Raw genomic sequence first — 26,278 nt, 5'->3', positions numbered from 1 at the left:
TTTGAATTAAGCAAAGAATCTTTGCCTTTATAACCTTGAATGTAGAAATTAATAAAATGCAATGAGGGCTTAAATTGGCTGTCCATTCATATTTATCATAGGCAATTTGGGGTAAGATATCAAGCAAAACATAATATTGATTAATAACGATGTTAACTATGTGATTAAACTTTTATATTAAAATAGTCAAGTTCACTAAAGAGAAGTTTCCCATCTTTTTTTTAATATTCAGAGAATGACTGGCTGTCCACCTATCAGGAATGGTGGGCAGTGCTAAGCCAGATGACCTACAAGTTTTGTTTCTTGCAAACCTCAGGTATTAAAGATAAGTATGTCCTCGGAAGGAGAAAAAATGCTTCAAAGTTCAACATAAAGAGTTCATTTATTTTAAAAATTTGAATCACCAGTTATATAAGTAGTCTAGATACTCAGAATAAAGAAAAGATAAAATCTTCAGGAACATGCATCAAATGGAAGATGCAGATGAGAATTAAATAAACAAATATAGTATCAAGTAACCTTAGGTCCTTAGGACAAGAATAAGTCTGATTAAACAAACTGGATATATGGACAAATGGGGAGAGTGATCTATTAGAAAATTTCTCTCCTATTATGTGATATATGAATAGAAACCTGGATGATTTAAGGAAGATCTGTGGTTATCTAGAAGTTAGCAACAGCAAGTGTATATCATGGCGAGAATCTGATAAAGTAAGCAAGGGGGCTAGGGTGGCAAAAAAAAATTACTACACTTGTTTTCAAACATCTATGTATCAAAAATCACTTGAAGACATTGTTAAAACACAAATTGTCCCCAAATATGTTGATGCTGCTGGTCCTGGCACCAAATTTTGATAACCATTATAATAGTAAGCAGGGGAAATCTAAGAAGCTACAAGGAGTAGATTGGTAAGAATATTTTTTTCAAAATGATTCTATATAACACAATATATAGCATTTTATAATATATAATATATTAATTATACTACATCACATATTTTACATTATGTTATTGAGCTCTGTGGGCTGGAAACACTTTGTGTTTTATTCTGAGTTAGATGGGAAGTCATTGCTTTAATAAGTACCAGACAGAAGCAATCCAAACAAGAGAATTGATTATTAGTACAGCATATGAATTGCATAAAGATTTCTCTACTAATAGATAAAGCCAATAATTTTTTTCTCTACATTTTCTTTTTTTTCATTTAATTTGTTCTAATTAGTTATACATGACAATAGAATGTGTTTCAATTCATTGTACACAAATGGAGCACAACTTTTCATTTCTCTGATTGTACATGATGGAGAGTTATACCATATGTGCAGTCATACATGTACCTAGGGTAATGATGTTCATCTCATTCCACCATGCTCCCTCCCCTTCCCTCTCTTCCCTTTGCCCAGTCAAAATTACTCCATTCTCCCCATGTCCTGCTCCCAATTATGGAGAGATGGAGCCAAATAACTCTTACCATAGCTTGAGAATGTGTAAAATGTGCAAGTATACTCACCTGGCAATGTGGAAAAAAATTAGTTTCTCAACTGATTTAACTAACTTTGAAACTTCTAAAAAATAGTCATAACAATCCCAATTTCTGTAAAAAGCAAGACACTGTTATAATGCTCATTCAGCATATAAATGCTATAGCTTTTCTAAACTCTTCAATAAAATGTCTCCCATCTGTATAGACAAAATCACTCAGTATGTGGTATTTTCTTCTATTTTTTTTTATCTCAAAAACAAGATCTAAAATGATTCTTCAACAAAACTCTTCTAAAATAACCAAAATTCTCTAAAAAATAATTCAGATGTAGATGCTGGGGTATATCTCAGCAGTAAAGTGGTTACTTAGCATGTATGAGGCTCTGGGCTCAATCCCCAGCACCATAAAAAGAAAGAAAAAAAATCAGATGAAAAGGTGAGAACCTTCATCAACACTAGTGTTAATTTTTGAGTTTGTAGCACAGATAATAAGATAATCAGGTCTGAAAAACTTGAAATATACGTGGGTTTTGCCTATACTATTTGAAATTGTGAAAGTTGATGCACAGAATGTATGGAAAGTCCGTGACTTCAGTCTTCTAACAAGATTTTCAAATCAATGTTCCTCACCTATTTATTGTTTCATCTTTCAAAAAAATAATCCAAACTAGGCGCCTGAGTGGGAACCCACAACTGAAAGTGGAGAACAAAATAAAACTTCAAGTAATGGAGGAGGTCTAGGGAAAAAAATGAGAGGCATTTCATGGACCATGAAGAAAAAAGTGGGTAAAAAGTACATTAAGGCCCTTTCTGAGGAAAAGGTAAGTGCACCCTGTTAATCATTTCTTTTATTATTTTTTTCCAAAAATATTCAACAGGTTCTTTTTCTAGATGTACATAAAGTATCAGTGCTTTATGAAGTACTTAAACATGTATTTTATCTCTCACTTATCATGCCCAAAAATTGGGTGGAAGAAAGTATAATTACTCTCAATTTAATAGACGAGATTCATGTTCAGAAAGATCAGACATCTATATACACTATGAAGAACAATGTCATTTAAGTTGTATTAAGCACCAGTACTTCATTCCTGTTTATTACAAAATAATATTCCATATAATAGGTAAAAACCAGATTTTATATATTCATTCATAAGTTGATGAAGCATTGGGTTGTTTCTCCTTTGGGGCTCTTATGAATAATATTGATATGAACATCTCTTTTCAATTAATTTTCAGGAATATTTTTATTTCTTATTAATATATGTAACTGTGTTGATTATTTTGAGAAACCACCAAACCAATTTCCAAAGTAGCTGCATCATTTTACATTCCAACTAGCAATGTGTAAAGTGTTTTGCTTTTTCCACATTCTTCCCAGCACTTGTTATTGTCTTTTTTTCTTTTTTATGCTAGTCATCCTAGGAGAGGTGAAGTAGAATCTCATTGTGATTTTACTTTACATTTCTGTTATGACTAGTGATGTTGATCATCTTTCCATTTGCTTGTTAACCACATCTATATCTCTTTGGAGAGGTGTTAATTTAAATCCTTTGCCCAGTTTTTAATTCTGTTTGTCTTTTTTTTTATTTTCCAGTTTTAAATGTTTTTACATATTCTGGATAAAAGTCCTATTCTGTGAATTATATTTTTAATATTTTTTGGTACTTTTTTTTGGTACCTGGGATTGAACCCAGAGACATTTAACCACTAAGCCACATCCTCGGGCCATTTTATATTTTATTTAGATACAGGACCTCTCTAAGTTCCTTAGGACCTCACTAAATTGCTGAGACTGGTTTTGTGAGACCCTCCTGACTCAGCCTCCCACAACTTTGGTTGTGCACTACCACTGGTGTGCACCACCACACCCAACTTACATTTTTACTTTCTTAATAGCATTGTTCACAGCATGAATGTTTACGATTTTGTTGCAGCCCATATGACCTATTCTTTGCTTTTGTCACTTGTACTTTGGTATAATACCTAAGAAACCATTATTTAACATAAAGTCATAAATATTTACCCTTATCTTCTAAGAGATTTGTAATTTTAGCTCTTAAATTTTGGAGCATGATCCATTCTGAGTTAATGTGTTTATGTGGTGTGTGAAAAGAGTCCAACTTCGTTCATTTGTAGAAATGCAGTTGCCCCAGCTTCATTTGTTGAAAAAGGCTGTTCTTTCCCCATTGTATTGTTGTAGTCCCCAGTTTAAATCAATTGACCATAAATATATGGTTAAATATATGGATCATACACATATGAGTTTATTTATGGACTCTGAATTCTATTATGTTAATTTATAGGTCTTATGCCCATTCTCTTTTTTAACCCATTTTTATACAACTGTGTCCTTAGTACTCTATCACAATCAGGAGTAATCTCTGGGCTGTCAAACCTAATGATCATTTTTATTTCTTCTCACTTCACTTTTCAGCTGTATTTGACACAAGTGATGATATCCTTACATGTGTAGCATAATCTTTTCTCGGTTTCTTTGAGCATTCTTTTGGTCTTTCTTTTTCCTGGCTTTCTTTCTGAGGCTTGCTTTCTTTCTTTTATACCTCACAATGGGGACTAAATGTCAACATGTATTTTTTTCGGAGGGAACAAACAATACTCAAACTGTAACATTTTGCCTCTGACCCCAAGGTTCTTGATCTCTTCACAATGCATAGTACAGTCAATAAAGCAAAATCCTGTACAAAGAGACCTAACTGGCGCTTCTCCACCGTCACCACACAGTCTGCAAAGTTCTTCATGAACTGGCACTAGTCCACTTCTCTGAATTCATGTATAAATACTGACCTTTCTCTTAGGACAATAACCTTTACAATGCAAGCTAATTCTGAGTTCAATTATGTTGTTCTTATTGCTTAGAAATCTACATTTAAACTTTCTCATAAATTACATCTTCTAATCATTCAGATCAATAATTCAGAACATGTTACCATTTAGCAGAGTTCTTTGGAGGCTATTTTATCTAAATCAAACAAGCTTCCTAATCATCGAAGCTAATTCCTTCACATAATTTAGTAGTAGTTCTTTAATATCACTTATAATTTTCTGAAAATGTTTTGCTTATTTTGTTTATTCATTCTTCCTTTTTAAATTTTTTTTAGAGAAGGAGAGAGAGAATTTTTTAATATTTATTTTATAGTTTTCTGTGGTCACAACATCTTTATTTTACTTTTTTATGTGGTTCAGAGGATCGAACCCAGCGCCCTGTGCATGCCAGGCGAGCATGCTATGGCTTGAGCCACATCCCCAGCCCCCTTAAACACTTTAAACACATATGCATGTATACATCTATAACTAATGCACTAGAGTGTACTTCATTAGAGAAAGGATGATGTTAGCCAACTGGTATTTATCATGGTATCCCCAGTTCCTAGAACAGTACTGTGTACCTAGGAGGTATGCTATAAAACTGCACTGTATGACTAAACGAACAATTAAAGCAATAGATAAAGCCGAGACTAACACTGTATATTCTGAAGTTTTATCAATGTTTAGAAATGCTCAAAAATGGGAATATTGAATTACATTTGGATAAATATTAAGAAATTCACAGGCTTTGTCCAAAGTATCTAAATATGGAAAACATTTGGGATGTTTTCAAGGAAATGTAATTTGTTTTGAAATTGTCTGTCTTTCGTAATTTTATGCAAGATTTGCTTTTGACTTGACTAGGTGGCAAGCACGGTATGAGATTTGTAAAGCTTCTTAGATAAGCTTTGCTTTAGAATTGCAAAGTGTGCATGTTTTATTCATATCTAGTGATCTGGTAGAGCACAAATAACTGACATGAAACAACTGTGCAGGGTTTAAACCTGTAGTATCAGATCTCAAAGGATTAGTAATGGTGGTAAACAGATGAGAAAGAGAGCACACTGAAGTAAAAGTACTTTAACAGATATGGCTAGATGTTGATAAATCTAGTATTTCTGATTAAATAGTCTAATATGATATTTATTCTTATTTTCAAAAATAAGCCATTATAATTTCAGTTGAATTCCACAGTAAGCAGTGTCTCATCTAAGGAATTTTTTCAAGTAGTCTCTCAAATGTTTTGCTAGAAATTGAACTAAAGATTAATGACTCTCATATTTTATGCTGATGTATTCCTAAGTATTTTGTTGCTAAAATATGTCTTGTTTGTTAAATCAATGCACACAGTGAACATCTCCATGGAAATCTGCTCTTAGCACTTAACCTCTGATATGTTTTTCTGAAGGATGGGGAAGATGGAGAGGATGCCCTCCCATGTCGGAATAGTGACCCCGTGATTGGGACTCACACAGAGAAAGCCTCCCTCAAAGCCAGTGACTCCATGGATAGTCTCTACAGTGGGCAGAGCTCATCAAGTAAGGCTAATGAATAAGAAGAAGGAGCCTAGATGTGAGCACTGGGTTAAATTAATTAAAAACAGCAAATCTGCCCTCTGGGGTTTATTTATCAAATTAACAACAAGGTTCCAGCTATTTGATGAGAGAAATAGTGAAAAGTAGGATGTTTTGAATCTATATATTCTTCAAAATGATGCACAATACATTAGACAGAATTATCCATCATTTTAAAACTTTTTAATGCTTCAGTCAGCAGGCCTCTTGCGAATGTTCCTCAAAAATGTTGTGTTGGGTAATTAATTCTGAATCCCTAGAATAAAATGTATGTTGGGGAAAACCAGCATTATCTTGAGTCAAAATGCTTAAAGTGACATTAAATAGTTAAATAAATAAAATCCTCTTCTTTGTCCCTACCTCTCTCTTTTTCCTTTAGTTTTCTTTTTCCCTGAAATGTTTTAAAAATTACAAGTCATTTACATCAATTCTGTTCTTTACTTTTTAGCAATAATGAGTAAAAGTGAAGTAATATGTAAATACTAAATGTTAGAAATGTCACCAATTAGGTGACAAAAAGGAATCAGCAAGGGACTAACAAGGATTTTCTAATGAACATTGTTATCTTTCTAAGAAGGAAATTAGTGAAGACTTAGTCACATTTCCTGCTACAATATTTAGATGAAAGTACTGATAATGTACAGAACCTTATGACTTTTTATATGTAAGCTCGTATAAAATCCTCTAATCTCTTCGGGATGTTTAAAAGTCCTTTTCCATTTCTTTTTAAATCAACTGCCTCTGTTATTTGAAGATGGATCATGAAGACTAGATGTTTCAAATATCCTAAGTTTTATTCCTATTTCCTATTGGCTATAGAACAGCTATTTTGTGAATAAATCTAATTCAGAGACATTTGCAGGATGTGCTCATGTGTGTGTGCGTGTGTGTGTGTGTGTGTGTGTGTGTGTGTGTAATTCAAATTTCACTAGCATGCATTTCTCCTGGAAGTTCTAAAATTCTAAATTGTGATGCTGAATGTGGGGGGAATTTTATTGACTATAATGTACCATGAAAATCCTGGACCTGGATTCATTGTTGAAGGGAGAGTATGAGGAGCCAGTGGCCTTCCTAAGTGTTATCTTACACAGTTTCATTTCTGTGAGTAGAGGCAACTCAGCTGTCTTTTAGGCAAGTTTATATATACATGGAGACTCTTGAAAGATCTTATTTTATTTCCATAACGGATGATATTGAAACCCGAGCTGCTCCCTAAAGAGAAAAGGAAAAGACAGCCAGAAGGAGAAAGTAAAATGACACAGAGTGGGGCGGGGGGTGGGGGCAAAGGAAGAAGCACTTCCACTGGGAACCAGCAAAATGGAATCTTTTTCAACTCTTGCCCCTGAGGTTCAAAATCAGAAAAGAAGGGGACCAGAAAAAAAAAAAAAAAAAAAAAACAAGAATTTGAAGCAGTTTCAAAAGCTCAGTTTAAAACAGTTTCAAACTACTTGGGCATCCAGATATTGAGACCACTTCCTCTTTCCCTCCCGCTTAGCCAACAGGCAAAAGTACCACCTTTTAGCAGAGATATTGCCTTAGAATGGCCTTTGATACAAAATAGGGACTCTAAGGGAGAGTTTTTGCTACAATTTTGATAAGTTACAGGGAACCTGGTAATGAAATGCTTTGACCATTCATGGTCAATAGCGCACAAAGATCAAACTGTTGCTATCAGTTTCTGACTTGGTTCGCGTGCATGAAAATTATCTGACTTGGTCAAGCACTAACCATATACCTTGCTGCTCCTCAGTCAGTGTCCATTGCTTAGTACCCCATGTGCTGGATCAAATCATAGCAAACAAAAGAAAAGAGAGTCTGGGTTAGTGATTGACAGTACCAGATGGCCAGGAAACAGGTCAGAAATAGCTCAGAAGACAGAGGTCACTGATGGAATAGGAATGGAAGGTAAAACAAGACTGGCATCCATTGCTTCAGTGGCCAGATGAGTGTTCAGAATGCCAAAAGCCTTTGATAGGAGCTGTTGACCTCTACTTTTTTTTTTTTCAGGTGGAATAACAAGCTGTTCAGATAGTGCAAGTAACCGAGACAGCTTTCGACTGGATGATGATGGCCCCTACACAGGACCATTCTGTGGCCGAGCCAGAGTGCATACAGATTTCACTCCAAGTCCCTATGACACTGATTCCCTCAAAATCAAGGTGAGTCAACACCTTATTTGCCTTCTAAATCCTTTGTCACATTCTTGTTGTATGATCCGTTTCAGGAAGTACAAGACGTAGAAAGTAGGGATGCATGTTCTTCCCAACAGTTGAACTGGGGACTGGCTTACAGTGGCAAAGATGTAGGAAAAAAGAAAAACTAGATGAGGTGGGATAATAGGGATCAAACCATGCAGGACATTAGCATAAGTTGCTGTTAGGTAGATTATGCACATTCAAAATCTATGGTTCAGGAAAGGAATTGTCTACATTTTTCTGAAAACTGAAAACCTCACAGGTTGCAGGACATGCCCAGTTCTGCCTGATACTTGCTGGAGTAAAATTAATGAAGACAGAAGAAGAAAAGATAGAAAAATCAAACAAAAGCCCAATTGAGGAAAGGTCTTGTGAACTAGGCTTGGCTGGGCAACTCCAGTGCATTTAAAGTTGGTTTCTATGAGTGATAGAGATCTTTGTCCCCATAATACTCGCTCTTAAATTCCTTCCTCTTAGCCTTATGCATATTGTCATATAACAAATTACCCCAAAGTCAAAGGCTTCAAACAATGCAAATGCATTATTATATCACAGTCTCTATAGGCCATAAATCCGGGCATGACTCAGTTTAGTTCTCTGCTAAAGAAATCACCTGGGTGAAATCAAGGTGCCAGCCATGCTATAATCACTCCAGAGACTTGGGATGCTCTTTCAGGATCACTTGCTGTTGGAAAAATTCAGCTTCTTGTGGTTGTAGGACTGAACTCCCTGCCTTCTTGTTGGAGAACAGCTGGAGACTTTCTCAGTCTGTAAATTCCACCAGCCATGGCCCTTCCTACAACATAGTTGTTTGTTTCTCAAGGCCAGAGGGAAAAGCTGACACATGCTTCAATATCTTTTTTTTAAAGGAATCCCATGTGATTAAGTCAGACCTGCCTAATCTGAATTTTGATTAACTCAAAAGTCAACAAATTTAGTGCATTAATATATTTGTGGATTCACTTCTGTCATATAAGGTAATATAACCACATGTGTGAAATCCACAATGTTCATAACTTTGCTCACACCCAAGAAAGACAAGGCTATCTGCAACAGCTCAAATAGGAGAGAGCTTTATGCTAAAATACTTTATAGATAACATCTATAACATCTATACCTTTCAGTATCATAAAGCATTATAACTAAAAGGATATGAATTATATTTTTTTTATACTGTCAATACCAAACCATTGGTAACTAATGATTATGGTATACCATATTGTTGATATTAATAAGTATTGATATTATTATTTGACATGTAAGACACTCATCTCTTTTCTTTGTGCCTTCTGATGACATCAAATCAGAGTGAGGTTAGAGGGAGCATAAGAAAAACATTTCCCCCCACAGTTATTCCCTTAGTCGTTTATATGAAATGATTTGAAGTTCAAGTTCAAGACTTAGGGAAAGGATGTTTGTAGCCTAGAATGTGTTTTCAGGGGAGGGCAGAAAAGGGAATGCACACAAAGCTCTTTGACTCAGAACTGATTTTCAACTTCCTATCGTGAAATACCAGGCACCACTCTTAGTGTTTGTCTGAGGTGATTTTTGTGGATGTCTTGAAGGATAAGGATCCCATAGTTCTCACTAACGGTTGATATGGTATTATTTCAGCAAGATGAAATTGAGTCTATTCAGGTGGTTTGTGAGCTTTCCTGTAATGTATGAGTTTACAAATTTAAAGAACAATTACAAGTTTATAAACATATAAGTTTATAAATTTAAAGAATTTAGTAAAGGTATGCCACACACAGAAACTTCCTATATCTTCTATACATTTCCTGGTCTGCTTAGGCATCTGGCCTACAATTTAATTCTCATAGTTAAAAGGCAAAAAAAAAAAAAAAAGACTAATAGCTTAGAGGTCCAGATAGCGAGATGATCACAAGTCAGAAAGATTGCATCTTTCAATTAAACTAAATTCTACCATTATAAATAAAATTTATGTTTTACACAAATTACAAATTCACAGATCAAAAGGAAAATACACATTTAATAATAGACTTATGCTGTTTGTTTAAGATAGATCCTTTAAGACGGCAAAAATATTAGAATCAGTAATATCCTTTCTGAGGCAGAAAGTTATGTCTCAAAGGAGTAACTATGACTCTTTGGGTACTTATTTGCATAGAACTCAATTATCTCTGCAAATATATATCACCAGGAGATTTCTCTTCTTGTCAATAACTGGCAACCTATAGACAAATATGATCTTAGGTATGAATAAGCAAAATACCACATGGTTTGACCATCCCAATGTACTTCACTCACGGTCCATTGAAACTTTGGAGGTCAATCTACGTGTTACCGTCTCTTAGTAAGAAGAGTAGTGGGGATAGGAAAGACGGTGGAATGAAATGAACATCATTACCCTAAGTACATGTATGAAGACACGAATGGTGTGACTCTACTTTGTGTACAACCAGAGATATGAAAAATTGTGCTCTAAATGTGTAATGTGAATTGTAATGTATTCTGCTGTCATGTGTACAACATAGAATAAATAAATAAATAAAATGAATAGCTCTAAAAAGTATGCCAATTTCAATATAGAATTATTCCACAATCCTTATGTTGGAGAAAAAAAAAACAAAAGTAACATTAGAACTTTAAGAATTAAGTAGACAATTTTGTGCACACATACTTTTGTGATGTGTTTCATAAGTTTGGCATTTCATGATTTTTGGTGGATAAAGTACTTTACATGGGTTTATTTTGTACTCTACGTGAATTCTTTTCAGGTAAACTAGAATCATAGACATTCATAGACTTCTTTCTCTTCCCCTGTCCCCTGGACAGTCCCTCCAGGAATGATAGCGTGAGCCTTGCTACATATATGCTGCTTTGACAGTATAAATGAAATAGCGTCATTTTTAAGTTTAATTTGGACTTGTTCTGGTTCTGTCATTTAACTTGTGTAAGCTCTTGAGAAGTCATTTAATATCTCAATTTACCTTCCTATAATATTTATAATGATATTATACCTCATACATGTATCTGAGGTGCTCCGTGAGCATAAAATGACTTAGTGTATGTGTTATATAAATTATGTTGTTTTCTATAAATACAAATTAATTTGATGTGATAACAAAAACAGAAATGTGTTACAAGTGTATATAGGAGCTTTTTTTCCAAGCATGTTGAAGTGTTCATTACCAGTAAATAATTTCCTTGAGCAAGGAAACTCAGATGTATTTCTATTATGTTTGTAATATACTCATTGCTGTAGTTGCCTATAATTCCATTCTTTCTATCAAATGTAATAGCCATAGTTCTTTGAAATCTGATTCAGATATGTCTTTGCCCTTAGAAAGGAGATATCATCGACATCATCTGCAAAACACCAATGGGCATGTGGACGGGAATGTTGAACAATAAGGTGGGAAACTTCAAATTCATTTATGTGGATGTCATCTCAGAAGAAGAAGCAGCCCCCAAGAAAATAAAAGCACACAGAAGGAGTAAAAATGAAAAACCCAAGACCCTGCAGGAGTTCTTAGAGAGGATTCACCTTCAGGTTAGCAAACCTTTGGCCTGTTAGCTTTTGGTGGCTGGCATTCAGGTGGAATAATTGATGGGATTGGATTAGTGTGTGCATAGTGTTGTTCAAGAATATAAGACTTACAGCAAAGGAAAATATGTTTTCCTAGAACAGCTCTTATTTCTCCTTTATTACTTTTATTATGCAAAGACAGGCCTTGATATAACATCCTTTGGACTAAACCCTAATAGTACTTAGCAGTGACAGTAGAAATTAATGTGAGAAAGTGCAATGAAAAATGATAACTATCCAGGAGAATAAAAGACCCAGAAAAACATCTAAATGGGAATGACAAAGAGGATATGAAGAAATAAAAAAGTCCAGAAAAGTAAAAGGAAAAATGAAAAGAAAATTGCATTTTCTGTAGGCAGAGATCAAAATTAAGTTCAGAGAAGATAACTAAATATAATATTTTAAAATGAAGGTGTTAGAAACAGTGATCATTGAGCCCCATAATGACTGTATTAGGGAAACTGCTGTTTTTATAATCCAATTATTTGTTGCTACATTAGCAAAATTTTTATGAAATATTTGCTTTGTTAAATGGTGTGCACATACAATATACCTAGTCTTACTCAATTTACAGTTTTGAAATCCATTTCTAAAATTAACACAGCATGACTTTGATAATTTTTAAAATCCATCAAGGCAATAGCCGGTTAAAGTTGTCTTAATTGATTTTTCTGAAATATCTAACTACTTTCCTGTAGGTTGACATATTATCCGACCCTTCCTACATTACTAGATACACTTCAAAGTATCTAGATGGGATCACTTCAAAGAAAGAATGAGTTTGAATTCTGCCTTTACTACTTATTTGTCCTGTGACCTATGGGGGTGGGAAATCATCTAAGGAGATAAAACAACTTTCCAAAGAACCCATAGTTAGATGCTATATCAGAATAGGAACTTTGGTATTCTGTGTTCTAATTCAGTGTTCTTCTTCAATATACTATTTTAAAAATAAATCTCTCTCTCTCTCTCTCTCTCTCTCTCTCTCTCTCTCTCTCTCTCTTTCTCTCTCTCTCTTTTGGTTAAAACAGGGTTGGTGATAAGTTCTTTTTTCTTCCTCTTATTCAATTTTAGCAACTAAAGTAAGGATATTGAAATTATGATCAAGTAAAATGGGAAGAATTTTTGAGGAAGTTGAAAAAGCATTCAACTTCGCTTTGCATTTTTATTCTGTTAAGAGAGACAAAGGTTATATAAATAACATATAGACTTTAAAATCAGAAATCTATGAATTTTAAGCTAATATATTTTGATGCAAATGATGAACAAAATATACATGGTGAGAAAAGGGAATGTTTTGCTCAACTACACTGCCTTTATGCTTAATAAAGTTTTTTTAATTAAATAGAAATTCTGCAATTCATTAGGTCTACATAATGCCTTTCAACTAAAGTGCTAAACTCTGGGTAAAATTGTTTCATTATTTTAACCTACTCATGAAGTTAATAACAATGGATGTTTTTGTGATCAAGCAAACAGAGATGTAGATTCAGAAATACTATTGTAATATACTCCATTAGAATCATTTTATTGATAGACATAAGGAACACTAGCTCTGTCAAGTTAGCTAGTTAAGAAGTGAAAAAGCACCAAATAGGATGAATGATTCAGTTGTTAAACTGACCTAAGATTTATCATTGCATAGCTTAAGGTAATTATTTTTTTCTTTACATTTGTCCTTCCAGAAGGTGAGAATTATATAACCTACCCTAGACTTCATATGCAGGAAAGTATTACAACTAAAATAAAGGAAAAATTCTATTAGGATCTTTGGTTACCATATGTATTTCTATAATTTCTTTAAATCTAAAGAGAATTAAAAATAAAATATTTGAATCTGCTTGTCTTATATGTATTTTTTCTTCCCCGCAGGATTATACCTCAACACTTCTGCTCAATGGTTATGAGACCCTAGAAGATTTAAAGGATATAAAAGAGAGCCATCTCATTGAATTAAATATTGAAAACCCAGAAGATAGGTTGAGGTTACTATCAGCTGCTGAAAGTTTCCTTGATGAAGAAAGTAAGTTTGTATACCTACTTTTCTCCCTAACTGAAAATCACAGTTTAAAGTAAATAGTAAAATTGTTAAAAGCAATGCGCCAGTTTTATTTACTGCAAATCATATAAAGCATTCTTTCTCACAAAATAAGAATTTTCATATAACCTTGGAAACAACTGTCGTCAAATTTATAATTAGGGAAAGGAATTTTTTAATCTTAGTGGACCCTTAGGAAACAAAAGGACTTTTCTAGGTGCCTCATTTTGATTCTGCAGAGCTATTAATTTATACGCAAGTAGATGCCTGCATTCCCAAAGACTGAGGGAGTTAGAGACAAATATTTAGTGACAGCATGAGCCATTAGTGAGAAATGTCACACATGGCTTCTGTAGAACAACACAGAGCACAGCTCTAAGCTAATGAGCCTTCGCGACACACAGGAAAATTCATTTCATTACCATACAGTCACATCTTGTGTGTGTTTATAGTACTCTTTCAAAATGTTATAATAGCTTGCAAAAATATTCAGCACTCACTTTTATTATCTAAGATGGTTCTCTGTATTTGTAAGTATAAACTGAGGATGGAATAATACATGCAGATTCATTTATGGCAGAATACTAGCTATGCCAACCGGGTTTGTAAAGATAGGATAGCTTTTATTTTTACAATTACCCATCTGGAACACCCTTCCTCCTAAATCTAGTCAGGCCCACAAATCCTGAGCTTAGGATGTGCTAAACTCTGCAAGGAATATTTTGTGTAGGGGAGGAGGGGGAGAAAGGAGGGTGGAGAGTCTAATTTTAAAGATAAAAAAGGATTTAGATCATCTTCCAGCCTTCTCAAAAACAATATTAATACTTGAACATGTGCTCTGAGTAAAACTTGAAGTCAAGGTCTTTATGTTTTATTATCTTATTTAGCATTCTTTACATCCCTCTAGTTAGAAAGTACTGCCTCCAATTTTAGAATAAGAGATTGAGATGATAAGTATCCTAAGTGCAAACTCTGAGTGAATTGTAGAGTTGGGATTCCTACGCAGTGTTTGTGAAGCTCTGTTGCACTTTCTAACACTACAAGTCACAGCCCAGATGGAGAGCAAGGAGGAAAGCTGTATTTAGCACCCAGACCTCCTGACTTCCTTTGTGAGCTCTCCTACACCTTCTCTCCTAAGTTCCACAGAATTGAGGCACAGCACGTGTTTACTATACGCTTGCTTTTTATGTGATAGGAATTAATTTACTTTTTTAGAAACTGCTCCTTACTTTATTCTTAGTTGTCTTCTTGTGTGTGTGTAGATCTTCATCCTTTTCCAAGAGCTTCCACATGCATGACTAACTGAACACTAGCATGACTGATTTCATCATTAGGCCTAGGTTTTTATGGACCTTCTTTGAAGTTTTGGGGACTGGGAGATACAAGAAGACCACAGAGAGTCACAGAGGCAGACAAAGATTAACCTTAAGAAGGCAGTCAACTTATTCAATAGTACAAGACCTACAATCAGTCAATGTGGCAAGATCTTTCTGGTAAATGGGGCAGTTTCTTTTACTGCTTGTCATTTGAAGACATAGCCCCTTACTAAACGATGTTTGGTTCTGTAGGGTTTTTGTATTGATCACGTGCAGGATCACTGCCAATACTCTCCAAAACAATTTGACCACAAAGCGCAAGGAGAGAGAGAAGAATATTTTTTAACACTTGTAAAATAATTACTTTTCTTCTATAACACCATACACACACGTAGGCATTGTTGTCCAATTTACAGATGAAGAAATAATTCAGAGATGATTTTCATAGAGGTCTAAGAGCTAGATAAGTAGGAGGGGTGGGATAGTAATCAAAGGGAAGCTTCAATAAACTCAAAGTTCTGTTTTCCCTATGTGCAAATGGGAAAATGTAGTAACAATGAATACTCAAAAACTGAAATTTTCTGTTGACTTCACCAATTTTCTCAAGAGCTTTAATTCAGTGCTCCATCTCAGAAAGTGGAAGTTAATGTTTAAGTGAAAACAGAAGCCTGGCAACTGCATGAATCCCTGATAGGTGAGAGGGTACCTTGGCTGCCTCACAACAGGGTTTGTAGAGAGAAGGGGCTGGGAGCCAGCAAGCATTGTTTTCAGCCATCAGACAGTTCTCAGTAGGAACCCACTAAGGGAAGATGGGTCCAAGGCCAAAGCCTCTGTCCACTTCATCTCTTCATGCTTCCTCTCTCATCACCTGTCTACTTTCTATGTGAAACAATTTTTACAGATGATAACAATATGAGAGTGGGGTGTGATATTGAAAACCACCTGACCCAGATCCTTCCTTTGCAAGATAAGCAAATTAAAGCCTGGATAGCTAAGTGACTTTCTCAAGGTCACATGTCTGCGGCTTAGTCTCTTAAGTCTATTAGAAACATGTTCCACTCTATCTAGGTCTCTAACAACAACACACAATATGTTCAAGCATGAGGTGATTCTGATGTTTGATATACACATAAAAAGACAAGTCCCGGAAACTCTTGCTCTGTACAAAACTTTAGAAAATGGTACTTGAAGGTCAAGAGAAGCTGATCACTGAATAATAGCCAATAATGTACAAACATCAGATGCAGAGCCAAGTTCTGCAAGATGAAAAATAGAAAAATGAAGATTCAACCAGTGTAACTTGTCAACACACAACCCTGAGTTTTTTCTTATTTTAATCTTCAGGTCTAAAGTAGTATTAGAATATACATGTCAAAAAGATGCATATTGCATGTTAGGCTATTGTGACTGAAAGCTATTTATCTTATATGAAACTGCTTTTCTCAAGAAATAAAGAAGAATGACTTCCATTTGTTGATAAGATGGTGAATTCTGATGATTTGGCACCATGCTGCTGCATGCTTATTTTTATCTATCCTATACTCTGTGAATCATATCTACTACAACCATGCTAAAGATTAAATGCACAACCTTCATGTACCTTGAATGATAAAGACCTTGAATGCATGGTTATGTAAAACTGAGACATTATTAAAAACAAATGCATGTCATAGTCACGGGTTAAAAATAGTTAGCGTTTCTGTTGTTGTTGAAGAATGGGGCATGAAAATTGGCCAGGATTTTATGTATGCATTTTTATTTTCATCATTGAATAATGCCAGTTTGGGGACTGTCAATAAATTCCTCAGTTAGTGTTTCATTGTTAGGTTGAGAACTTGGAAAGATTTTGCTTTGCAAGCCATTCAATATAAGAATTGAGAAAACTGGGCATGTATCTTGAGGAGGAGTTAAAATTTTGAGATAATGTAGACAAGACCACAAGTCCCATATGAGGCTAAAACATATCTAGAGCAACTTAGAGAAGAGATGGGGCAGGAAAGAAACCAGAAATATAAGGTTTAGAACAAGCAATTTTCCTTTTCTTTTATTTCCAGATCAATAGTATTGTCCCCACTTTGACCTTAAAAATGTAAACCAGATTAAACTTTTTAGTTCACTACTTGGCAGGAGCTAAAGATGCTTCTCCAACAAGCTGACAGAAGGGCTGGTGAGTGGTGTTAGAGCTGATCACAGGATTAATGCTGAAGGGGGATAATGACTTGGGGTTCTGCAATCCCAGCAAGACAAGAAGAGATATTCAGAACTAGCTCTCATGTTGCCTTAGAACTGAACAGAATTAGGTCATTGACTCCTTCAATTGGGAATCTAGATAAGGTTAGAGAACAAATTAAACAAAAAAGAAGAATAAAAAGGTTAGAGAAAAACTGAGGTGAGCCCCAGCTCTTGATGGAACCAAAACAGTGATATCATTTACTTTATGCACATTAAGATTTCTATATTTATTTTGTGAATTTAAAAATGGTTTGTTTACTTTGAGAGTAAATAGTTTCAGCAAGTGAAAAAGAGAATGTGTGCAAATGTGTGAATGCTGTTGCATAAACACAAACTTCAAAGCCCCTTTGCCTTACTCAGAAATGCTTCTCTAGAATAATAACAGTTAACTGCTGCTCATAGTACGTATTTTCTATCTGTTCTGCACTAGTCTCTTTTCCAAAGTTTAGAAGCACTTTGATGTGTCTTAAAATTGTGTCTACCAGAATGTGTACTGTTGTCCTTGGGGAAAAATAGGTGATGGAAATATCATCCTTTCCCTAGAGTACAGAGATAATTAATTTTTAAATTGAAAAAAAAATTAGTAACAAAATAGGCAAACTTTACAGAATCTGTTACAATATGTTTTAGATACCTGCAATCTCTGGCTACAGTGCCAAAGGAGGAGGAAGGGGAAAGGGTGGGTTGTGTGCCAGGCCCTTGGCACCAGCTGTGGTCACAGCAGCCCCTCATTGCTCAACCATCCCCAGTTGTGCCTTCCTGTCTGCCTGCCTGCCCAAATCCATGCAGGGCAAATGGTGGGGCTCAGTCAGGAGCTGGAACATGAGCCTCCGGCAAGAGAGATTTGTAGTTATGCCAAGCAGCAGTCCAGCAGTTGGCCTAACAGTGTGCCAGCCTAGCCTGGTGCCCTAGCCCCTGACACGTGTACCTGGGGTTTCCAACCCACTTGCCATATGATTTGAATCTCGATTCAAGAAATATACAGCTTTTAAAGAGATATGGTAACTATCCACATATATAAAGTTGAGAAGACATGCAGAAATTTTACTTGTATGTATTTACAAATATGTCATCACTGTTTAGTTTCTTCAGATCTATTTTTGGTCTTATTAACATTTCATTTATGAAATATATTTATGTAAATAAAAAACTCAAAATGAAGCATAAGCATTCTTAGTCTTTTACCAGAAAACCACTTTTAGTGAAAAGGGTTTGCAGATTTTTTTTTTTACCTCAGGCACCTAAAGACCTTTGTCATGCCTGTAAGTACAGAATTCCTGTGTTGCCCTGTGACTGAGTCCCAAGCATGGCTTTGTAATGGATCAAACAAGACCAAGTCCTATATTACCATGTGTTTTCCCAAACCTTCAGTCCTATGCTTTGCATTCAGTGATGGTCGACTTGCTTATAGAGTAAATGTATACTGAGTGAGAGGAGTGAAGAGATTTGAAAATAGTAAGCAATACTTTTTTTTTCTGATGATAGACATTAAAATTTGTCATAGTTCCTCTTCACTCATAAATATTCTTGTAATAGACATTGGGTATTACTTAGTGTGTGTTGTCAAGATTTATTTTATGTATATGCTAACTATTAATGCATGTGCTTGTGCAAGAGTGTAAATAACTATTTTTGAGATCAATAATGTAAAACATTCAAATTTTAAAATTCATGTACAGTTTATATCTAGAAATTCCATTATTAGGAGTTTTCCTACTAAGTTGAATATAAAAAGGACTAGCTTAGGGGGCTGGGATTTTGGCTCAGTGGTAGAGCGTTCGCCTAGCATGGGCAGGACCTGGGTTCGATCCTCAGCACCACACAATAATAAAGGCATTGTGTTGTGTCCATCTACACCTAAAAAATCAATAAAATTTTTTTTTAAAAAAGAGGACTAGCTTAAATAACAATAGTTCTAGTTAAAAACTTAAAATTTCACCAATAATTTTCTTTAATAAATTAATATATATTCCCCAAACTAAAATAGTTTGAAAGTGCTAAGAGAGTGATATGGGGTTCCATGTGTAAAGATATGGAAGTATATCTAAAACACATTAAATGTAAAAGAAATAGTACATAAGTAATAATGTTTTCAAAAACTAACAATTTTAAAAATGATGAAATTAGATTAAATTTCCACCATAGCAATGTAGGGAGACAAAATGTTACTTCTACCATCTTAGGGTTTTTTTTTTTTTGTTGTTGTTGTTGTTGTTGTTGTTATGTTTTGAGCTAGGCTGAGAATTAAATTGGCATAAGACAGATCAACAGGAGAAAAAGCATAAAATTTTAGTTAATAAAAGTTTTACATGCTAAAGGAGGTTTCATAAAGAATTTAGAAAAGACTTTGTTACTATTGAATATTTATATGCTGAATTAAAGAGTAGTAAACTGTAAAAATATGATAAGGCAAAGGAGCATGAGCTAGAGCATTTAGTTGTATAGAAAGTGGCTCAGAAGATAAGGGTTAGTGAACACAGGCTGTACAGATTTCCCTTGGCCTGACCTTCCTGTCTTTGATGATAAGAACCATACTTTCCCTCTGGTATAAGCAGGACATCTTTCACAGGGGAGCTTCATCTCCTAGGTTTAATGAGCATCAAGAAGGTCAGAGTGACCTTGTACCTGTTGTTTCTCGAGCCATTTTAACTGAGAATAGTCAGTATTTCAAAGTGATGTATTTGGGGATGGCATGTTCTTAACTTCATCAAGTAAGCAGGATTAATTAACCTCTGTAAAGTATGAAATTGATTTCCCAAATCTCCTAATTAAATAATATATAATAATGATTTTAATCTTATTTGATCATTATCAAAATAGTTCAGTATGAGAGCAAATCAACCAAGGGTAGATATTTCCTGGGACCAAAGGTTTCTATGGGAGGCTGTAGTTGGATTGAGCAGCAGTCTGGCACCATCAATAATTTTGGTGCACAGTTATCACCTTCTTCAATGAGTATGCTCTGCCCCTACTAAGTACCTAGCACAGTGGAAGTGGAGTTCACTGTATGTAAGTGAAAAGATTTATCTCCAGTACATGTCTCATTAGAGGACAGACAATGATGCTAGGCTGCAAAAACAATGGGAATCATTTCAACTCCATATTCTCTCATGGCCTCAACAGAACAACAGACTAATGTTTTTTCCATGAGTGGATTCCTGTTTTTCCATAAGGTAGATTAGTAATCAAACAAAATAAACATCAAATATTGTCTACAATTGGCAAATAATAGTGTCTAGGTAATTTAAGGAATGCTTAAGGTGAAATCAAAAGTACCCGAGAGACATTGCATTATCTATGTAATCTGCCTGCATAGAAAGCTGCTCCATTACAAAAGCATAGCTACAGTTACCTGGAGAATTTCTGGATTTTAGTTTGAGAAATTTGAATGGAGCCAAAACATGAGACTGAAGTTTGTAGCCATCCTAAGTTATGTCTGCCTGGTTTCTCCCCTTTGGGTTGCAGGGCTAGAGAAAAAGAGGATTATTCATAGAACCAAGTGCATCTTCATTTGAATTTCAACAAAATTCCTTTTTTTTTTGACATTCTTTAGTTGTTACTTCCTTTAATAAATCTCAACATCATTTTGCTTATTAAAAATGTTTAATGAACACTTTGGCCAAGCATTTTCTTATACTCTCTGGGCTACAATATTTTATAGTATGTGAGTCAAAGAAATAGGAACTTGATGCCTAAGGCAAATAAATCAAATTCTGGAAGAACTGGGTAAAGATACCTGGGAAAGTCAAGCAAAAATCTGTAGTTTTCCTTTTTTATTTAACCTTAATTTTCTTATATGTGAGTATGCAGAAGATTTCTCTCCTTCGAGTACAAGAATCCCAGAATAAGGATCTAGTTTTATTTCCTGAAAGCTTTCTTCACTTTTAGTATAATTGAGATTTCCCATACTTAATTAATTAAATGTCACAACTCCAATATAATTATTTTATGAATAATTATACTAGCTGTCTTTCTGTTTTAATCACCATGCCACTTTTTTCAACATTGATGACTATCTTTAAATGTTGATCCACGGGCTTTGTAAAATTCCATAATTTTGATAGGAAATAAGATATTTTAAAATTCAAATTAATCCTTTGTAATGAAATACTTCCTAAATAATCTTTTCTTAACATAAGCTTATTTTCATGACATGTAGTATAGAACAGCTGCTTTCCTGAGTATCTACTATATCTCTATTAAATGGCAGCAATAAAAGAAAAGCCTTTTTTCAATAACTATTCATAATTCTCTATATTTGAAAATATATAGTCTTTGGGACATTTATGAAACATTTGATCTATAATTGAAAAATTTATACATTTTAATTTTTTATTACTTAAAAATAAAACATTGCAGATCTGAGAAATAAAGAAAAAGTCTGTAAAAATTGAAAACTTTCACTTGTAAATTATATATTTATGTGTATATGTTGTTATATTATAAGAGCAAAATACATTATTATACATTTTTAACTTAACATGCTATCAGAAACATTTTGGTATTAAAAACACACACACACATACACACACACACACACACACACACACTCAGATATCCTATGGGAAGTCTAATTTTGGAGGCAAACTGTTTCTTATTCCAATGTGTTACTTGCCTGGTTAGCTCAGATGATTGGACCATGGGATAAAACTGATGAAGGTTGTGTTTTCAATTTCTGGGTAGGCCAGTTAGCATTACTATGTTTCATGGCCACATGAAGGGGCTAAATGGCTTAGAAAGAAAATGTGAATGCATTAGTGTGAATTCATCCCATCTGCAGGAAAAAAAAATTTATATATCCATAGCCTAAGATCTAGGTTTGCGCCAATCTTGTCATTAGTGTCAGGAAGAAAAGAAGCAAAAAAAAAGGAAAATCTTGACCCTTCAAACACAAAGCCTGGACGCTATATAGCTTTCATCTCCGTAATAAAACATAATGACTTGCTTTTTCTTTTTATAGTTACAGTTGAGGGGCTCCAGCTGATCACCTGCCTGAAATTATTGCAAACCTGGTGGGAAGCATTTGAGGAGGCATAGTCATGTTTTCATTTCACTAGGAAATCATTTAGCAAATTACTGCTGTTATGTAAATTACTGTGTTGCATAACTTTCATACTGAGAAACTATTTCCTTTTTCCATAAAAATTATAGATAAAAGGGTTATACAATATATAACCTGTATTTAAAACAAACCAATTCCTAGAATTTAAAGAATGTGATATAGCATTTCCCAGGTGGAAACAAAAACAAATATGTTTTTATTATTAATATTAAAGAATGACATTATCCAGTAAAGTCAGTTTTTCATTTACTGTTGTGTGCTGTGTTACCCCTGGAGGTAAATGCATAGAGGCTTCAGTGGATGGAAAAACAATCTAAGTACTCTTTTTTTTTTTTTTTAAAGAAAAGAGATAATTTGGGAAATGAAAGTTCTTTAAGCCTCAGTTTTCCCTCCTAAAGAGAGCTCCACAATTGGTAATCAACCTAAACAAAAAAAAAAACCCAGAGTATTGGGAACAAACAGGTTTAATTATGCGAAGTCTTGCTTAGGATATAAATCTGAAGGGAAGTCTATCAGTTCTTTTAATTTTGCATTGAGGTAATAGGCCTAAACTTAATCTGGGGAAATGTGGCCTTATCCTCATGACCATTTTGACTAGAGGGTCTCACTCCAAATGTGGTGATCACTATTAAAGTTATAGGATGCATACACAAGGGCTTATTCCTCTGGCATTTTCCAGAAACACTTGGATAATGGAACACGGAACTGGCTCATTTCATTTCAGTAGCAATAAGATGGAAAGGCAGGAGGAAAAGCAATTCCTTAGAAAATGAGTTCACATTTCAGTGCTACTTTTTCATAAAAGAAGGGCTTAGAAACAAAAGTGAGTGACTGAGACTCATATAGAAACTGCCGAATAGTAAGTAAATCCTCCCAAACTTAAATCTTGTTATGACTAATAAACAGAAAAATACTTCATGGTAGTTAAAATTTAAAAATAACAATCCAAAGAGCTGCATATTGAAATTAAGTCTCCTAGAACTATTATAACATCAGTCAATTTCATAACTGATATTTGAATCCGAAGTTAAATAAAGTAATGGAGAATCTGGGGAAAATTCAGAAGAATAGCATAAATGTGGTTTCACTATTACAAATAAAAGCCTTGAGGAAAAGGTTAAAGGAACTGTTGCAATTCATTTTGATGATGAGTAAACTAAGAAGCAATTTTTTAACATTTTCTTCCAGTCTTTCTTAACCAGTGTTCTTCATGTAAAGTGCAAAAATCACAAAATATTTTAAGTGACAATTTTCTCAGTTCTCCCATGGATGATGCATAGCTACTACAATTCTGACACCAAAGAAAAGTTAATGTGTTATATACCTCAGGTCACCAGGGATCAATTGTCACATGTAACACAGGTTAAAGACAACTGGATGCACAGTTGACTATAAACTAATGTTAGAAGTGTATCTAGAACTTAGAAAATGCATCTGAAAATCAGGAAATGTATAATTAAAATAAAAGGTGGGTTTCCTAAAAATAGATTAATTAGTTGCTTTATTATTATTTATAATTTAGTAATTTTTATTCTTATTATTTATCATTATTAGCTTTATTATTCAATTAGTCTATTGAAGAAAATAATCCAATTTCTTTCTTTAAGATGTTGAAGTTCAGATTTACTTTTCTTCTCTCTTGGGTTGGATGAAGTGCAGTGGAATGAATAAAGCCTTTGACAGCAGACTTCTTGTCCCAACCTTGGAGTGTATGGGCATGGTTCTTCCAGTATGGGGCACTTTAAATTGCTAAAGTTTAAAAGCCCCATGATTGTAAGGGGAAAGAGGAGGACATGCTAATGCAGCTAAGAGATGGTAGCCTGAGACCCATTTCTTCTCTGAACAACTCAGCTCGTGATGCAGGAAAAATGTTCATCTACTCGTATCAGGGAGGGCAATGACATTTGATATTGAAAGAGAGAAAGCTGATACTAATGGACTCTGAAAAGACTACTTCTCTATAAGGTTGCTTAGATTGCGTAGAAATACATTTTGTTAGATTTCTAACATCAACTTTTTTTCTAAAAGGTAATGCCTGATGAATATTTTTAAAAAATTGGTTTAAAGACTCAGAAATATCAAATTATGATCCTTACTCAGACTACACAGACATGGAAGGCAAACTAAATATTTGTAAGGCAGATTTGATGGAAATTTTGGTGTTTTACTCTCTAAAAGTATCCTGGTTACTGGTGTCTACTTTTCTGATGAATACACAAGGAAATTCTGGATACTTGAAGTTTTACTGGTCGAATCCAACTAATTGAAATGCTACAGTACACTGTTGCTAATAGTGATTTTTATTCATTAATCCACATAATCATGATTCTGGAATTGTTCACAGAGATCACTATTGACTTGCAGTGTTCATTTAAACTACAAATGACTTTTTCTAACGATACTTTAAGGGGTATTTGGACAAGGCATCAGTCACACTGGGGATACAATCTGCTTCTTCTGGCAACATATTACTAATGTAAAATGTGAGTCCATATTGATCTTTGCTTATGTAGCAGTTCCTATGGATTCCACAAAACTGAAAGTGAACAATGAAGGGCAAACTTTGTCTTCTAAGAAAACAATAGTTTGAATATTTGAGTGCAAATGTCTTTTTATCATAAACAAATATATATATTTTACTTGTAGAAGTTGACATTGCAATGAAGTCAAGTTTGGAACAGTTAAACAGGATAATGCTTTAAAGTAAATGAATACATGAATAAAACTTTCCTTGGATTTGCCTGATTCCTGCCCTTTTTTTCATTTATAGTTATTGAAGAACAAGAAAATGAATCTGTGCCCCTATCTTTAAGCCCAGACATTTCCTTAAATAAGTCACAGTTAGATGACTGCCCAAGGGACTCTGGTTGTTACATCTCATCAGGAAATTCAGATAATGGCAAAGAAGATCTAGAGTCTGAAAATCTGCCTGACATGGTACAGAAGATGACTATCACAGAGCCAAGTGACTGAACACATATTCTCAACTATGTATCTACAGATGCTATCCATTTTAATTCTTCTTGTGCTACATGATCACATGGAGGAAAAAAGATGTTTGTAAATACAACCCAAAGTTAAAATGTTTTAATCTGAGGTTATTGTACATAAGAGTTCATAGCTCTAACTTTCCTAATTATTATATATTTGTATACATTAATAAAAATGTATATTTATTTTAAATACTATTTGTTAATATTTCATTTGCCTCTGTTAGAGAAGGTTCAATGTAAGACTTTTCTGTGTGATATATGCTTTATTAGACTTTATTTTATAAGTGAAGAGGATAAAAGTGGAAAAAAACCTACTTTTTTTTACCTGTCAGTTTTGAATTTGTGCATAATAGTGAATAAATAGTTTTACAGGGTATTTCTGTTGAATCAATTTGTCCAAGCAGAATCTAAATTCATTGTTGCATTTATTAGAATGTGTGAGTTAATATTGGAAACATTTTATCCTGATCCACAGTAGAATTTTAGTAATTATTTGTGTTGCTTTCTTCACTCTGTTATCTGGTATAAAAATATAGAGAACAATATGTTATCACTCTTGATTTAACAAGATTAATGTTAATAATTGTGAAGATGTTTTCAAATGTTAATGTTTTTAATTTTTATATTTCCTAATGTTAATAATAAAAAGAATTATATGCATGGTATATTTTCCAGGCAAGTGTTACTTACAGTGTTTTAACAGTAGATTTTAAAGGGAATTTCTGCCAAATGAGGTTGTATAAGCAGTCCTTACTTTTTAAAAACTATTAATGATTCCCAAAACAATTACTTCAGCCTAACCCCATCTCTTCAGCCCTAAGTCTATTATCCAGCTCTTGAATACCCATAGGAAACCTTAACTTGATATGGCTAAATGTTTTTTCTTCTCTAAATCTGACTCTCCTTTTTTATTCCCAACCTCTTTTTATTGATATCAACATCCCACCAGCCATGAAAGCAAGAAATCACTGCTTTTCTTATCTCAAAAATATCTTTCTCATAC

The 26,278-nt window shown here is 34.1% G+C and overlaps 1 protein-coding gene across 5 annotated transcripts in view; it reads left to right on the top strand.

The window, feature by feature from the left end:
• Positions 1–25,940, top strand: part of Samsn1 (SAM domain, SH3 domain and nuclear localization signals 1) — a 143,565-nt gene extending 117,625 nt beyond the window's left edge. For all 5 annotated transcript variants that reach the window (XM_078044466.1, XM_078044467.1, XM_005324307.5 and 2 more), the window contains 6 exons: positions 2,155–2,304; positions 5,721–5,850; positions 7,894–8,045; positions 11,392–11,598; positions 13,507–13,657; positions 25,053–25,940. In XM_078044466.1, coding sequence (XP_077900592.1) covers positions 2,155–2,304; positions 5,721–5,850; positions 7,894–8,045; positions 11,392–11,598; positions 13,507–13,657; positions 25,053–25,255 — 993 coding nt within the window. In that variant the 3' untranslated portion in view covers positions 25,256–25,940. The remainder of the gene's footprint in view (positions 1–2,154; positions 2,305–5,720; positions 5,851–7,893; positions 8,046–11,391; positions 11,599–13,506; positions 13,658–25,052) is intronic.
• The last annotated feature ends 338 nt before the right edge of the window (positions 25,941–26,278 follow it).

This window comes from Ictidomys tridecemlineatus, chromosome 3 (genome assembly GCF_052094955.1).
Source record: "Ictidomys tridecemlineatus isolate mIctTri1 chromosome 3, mIctTri1.hap1, whole genome shotgun sequence".
NCBI classification, from domain to species: domain Eukaryota; kingdom Metazoa; phylum Chordata; class Mammalia; order Rodentia; family Sciuridae; genus Ictidomys; species Ictidomys tridecemlineatus.
The sequence above is the reverse complement of the archived record's forward strand: the minus strand, read 5'-3'. Positions and strand labels throughout refer to the sequence as shown.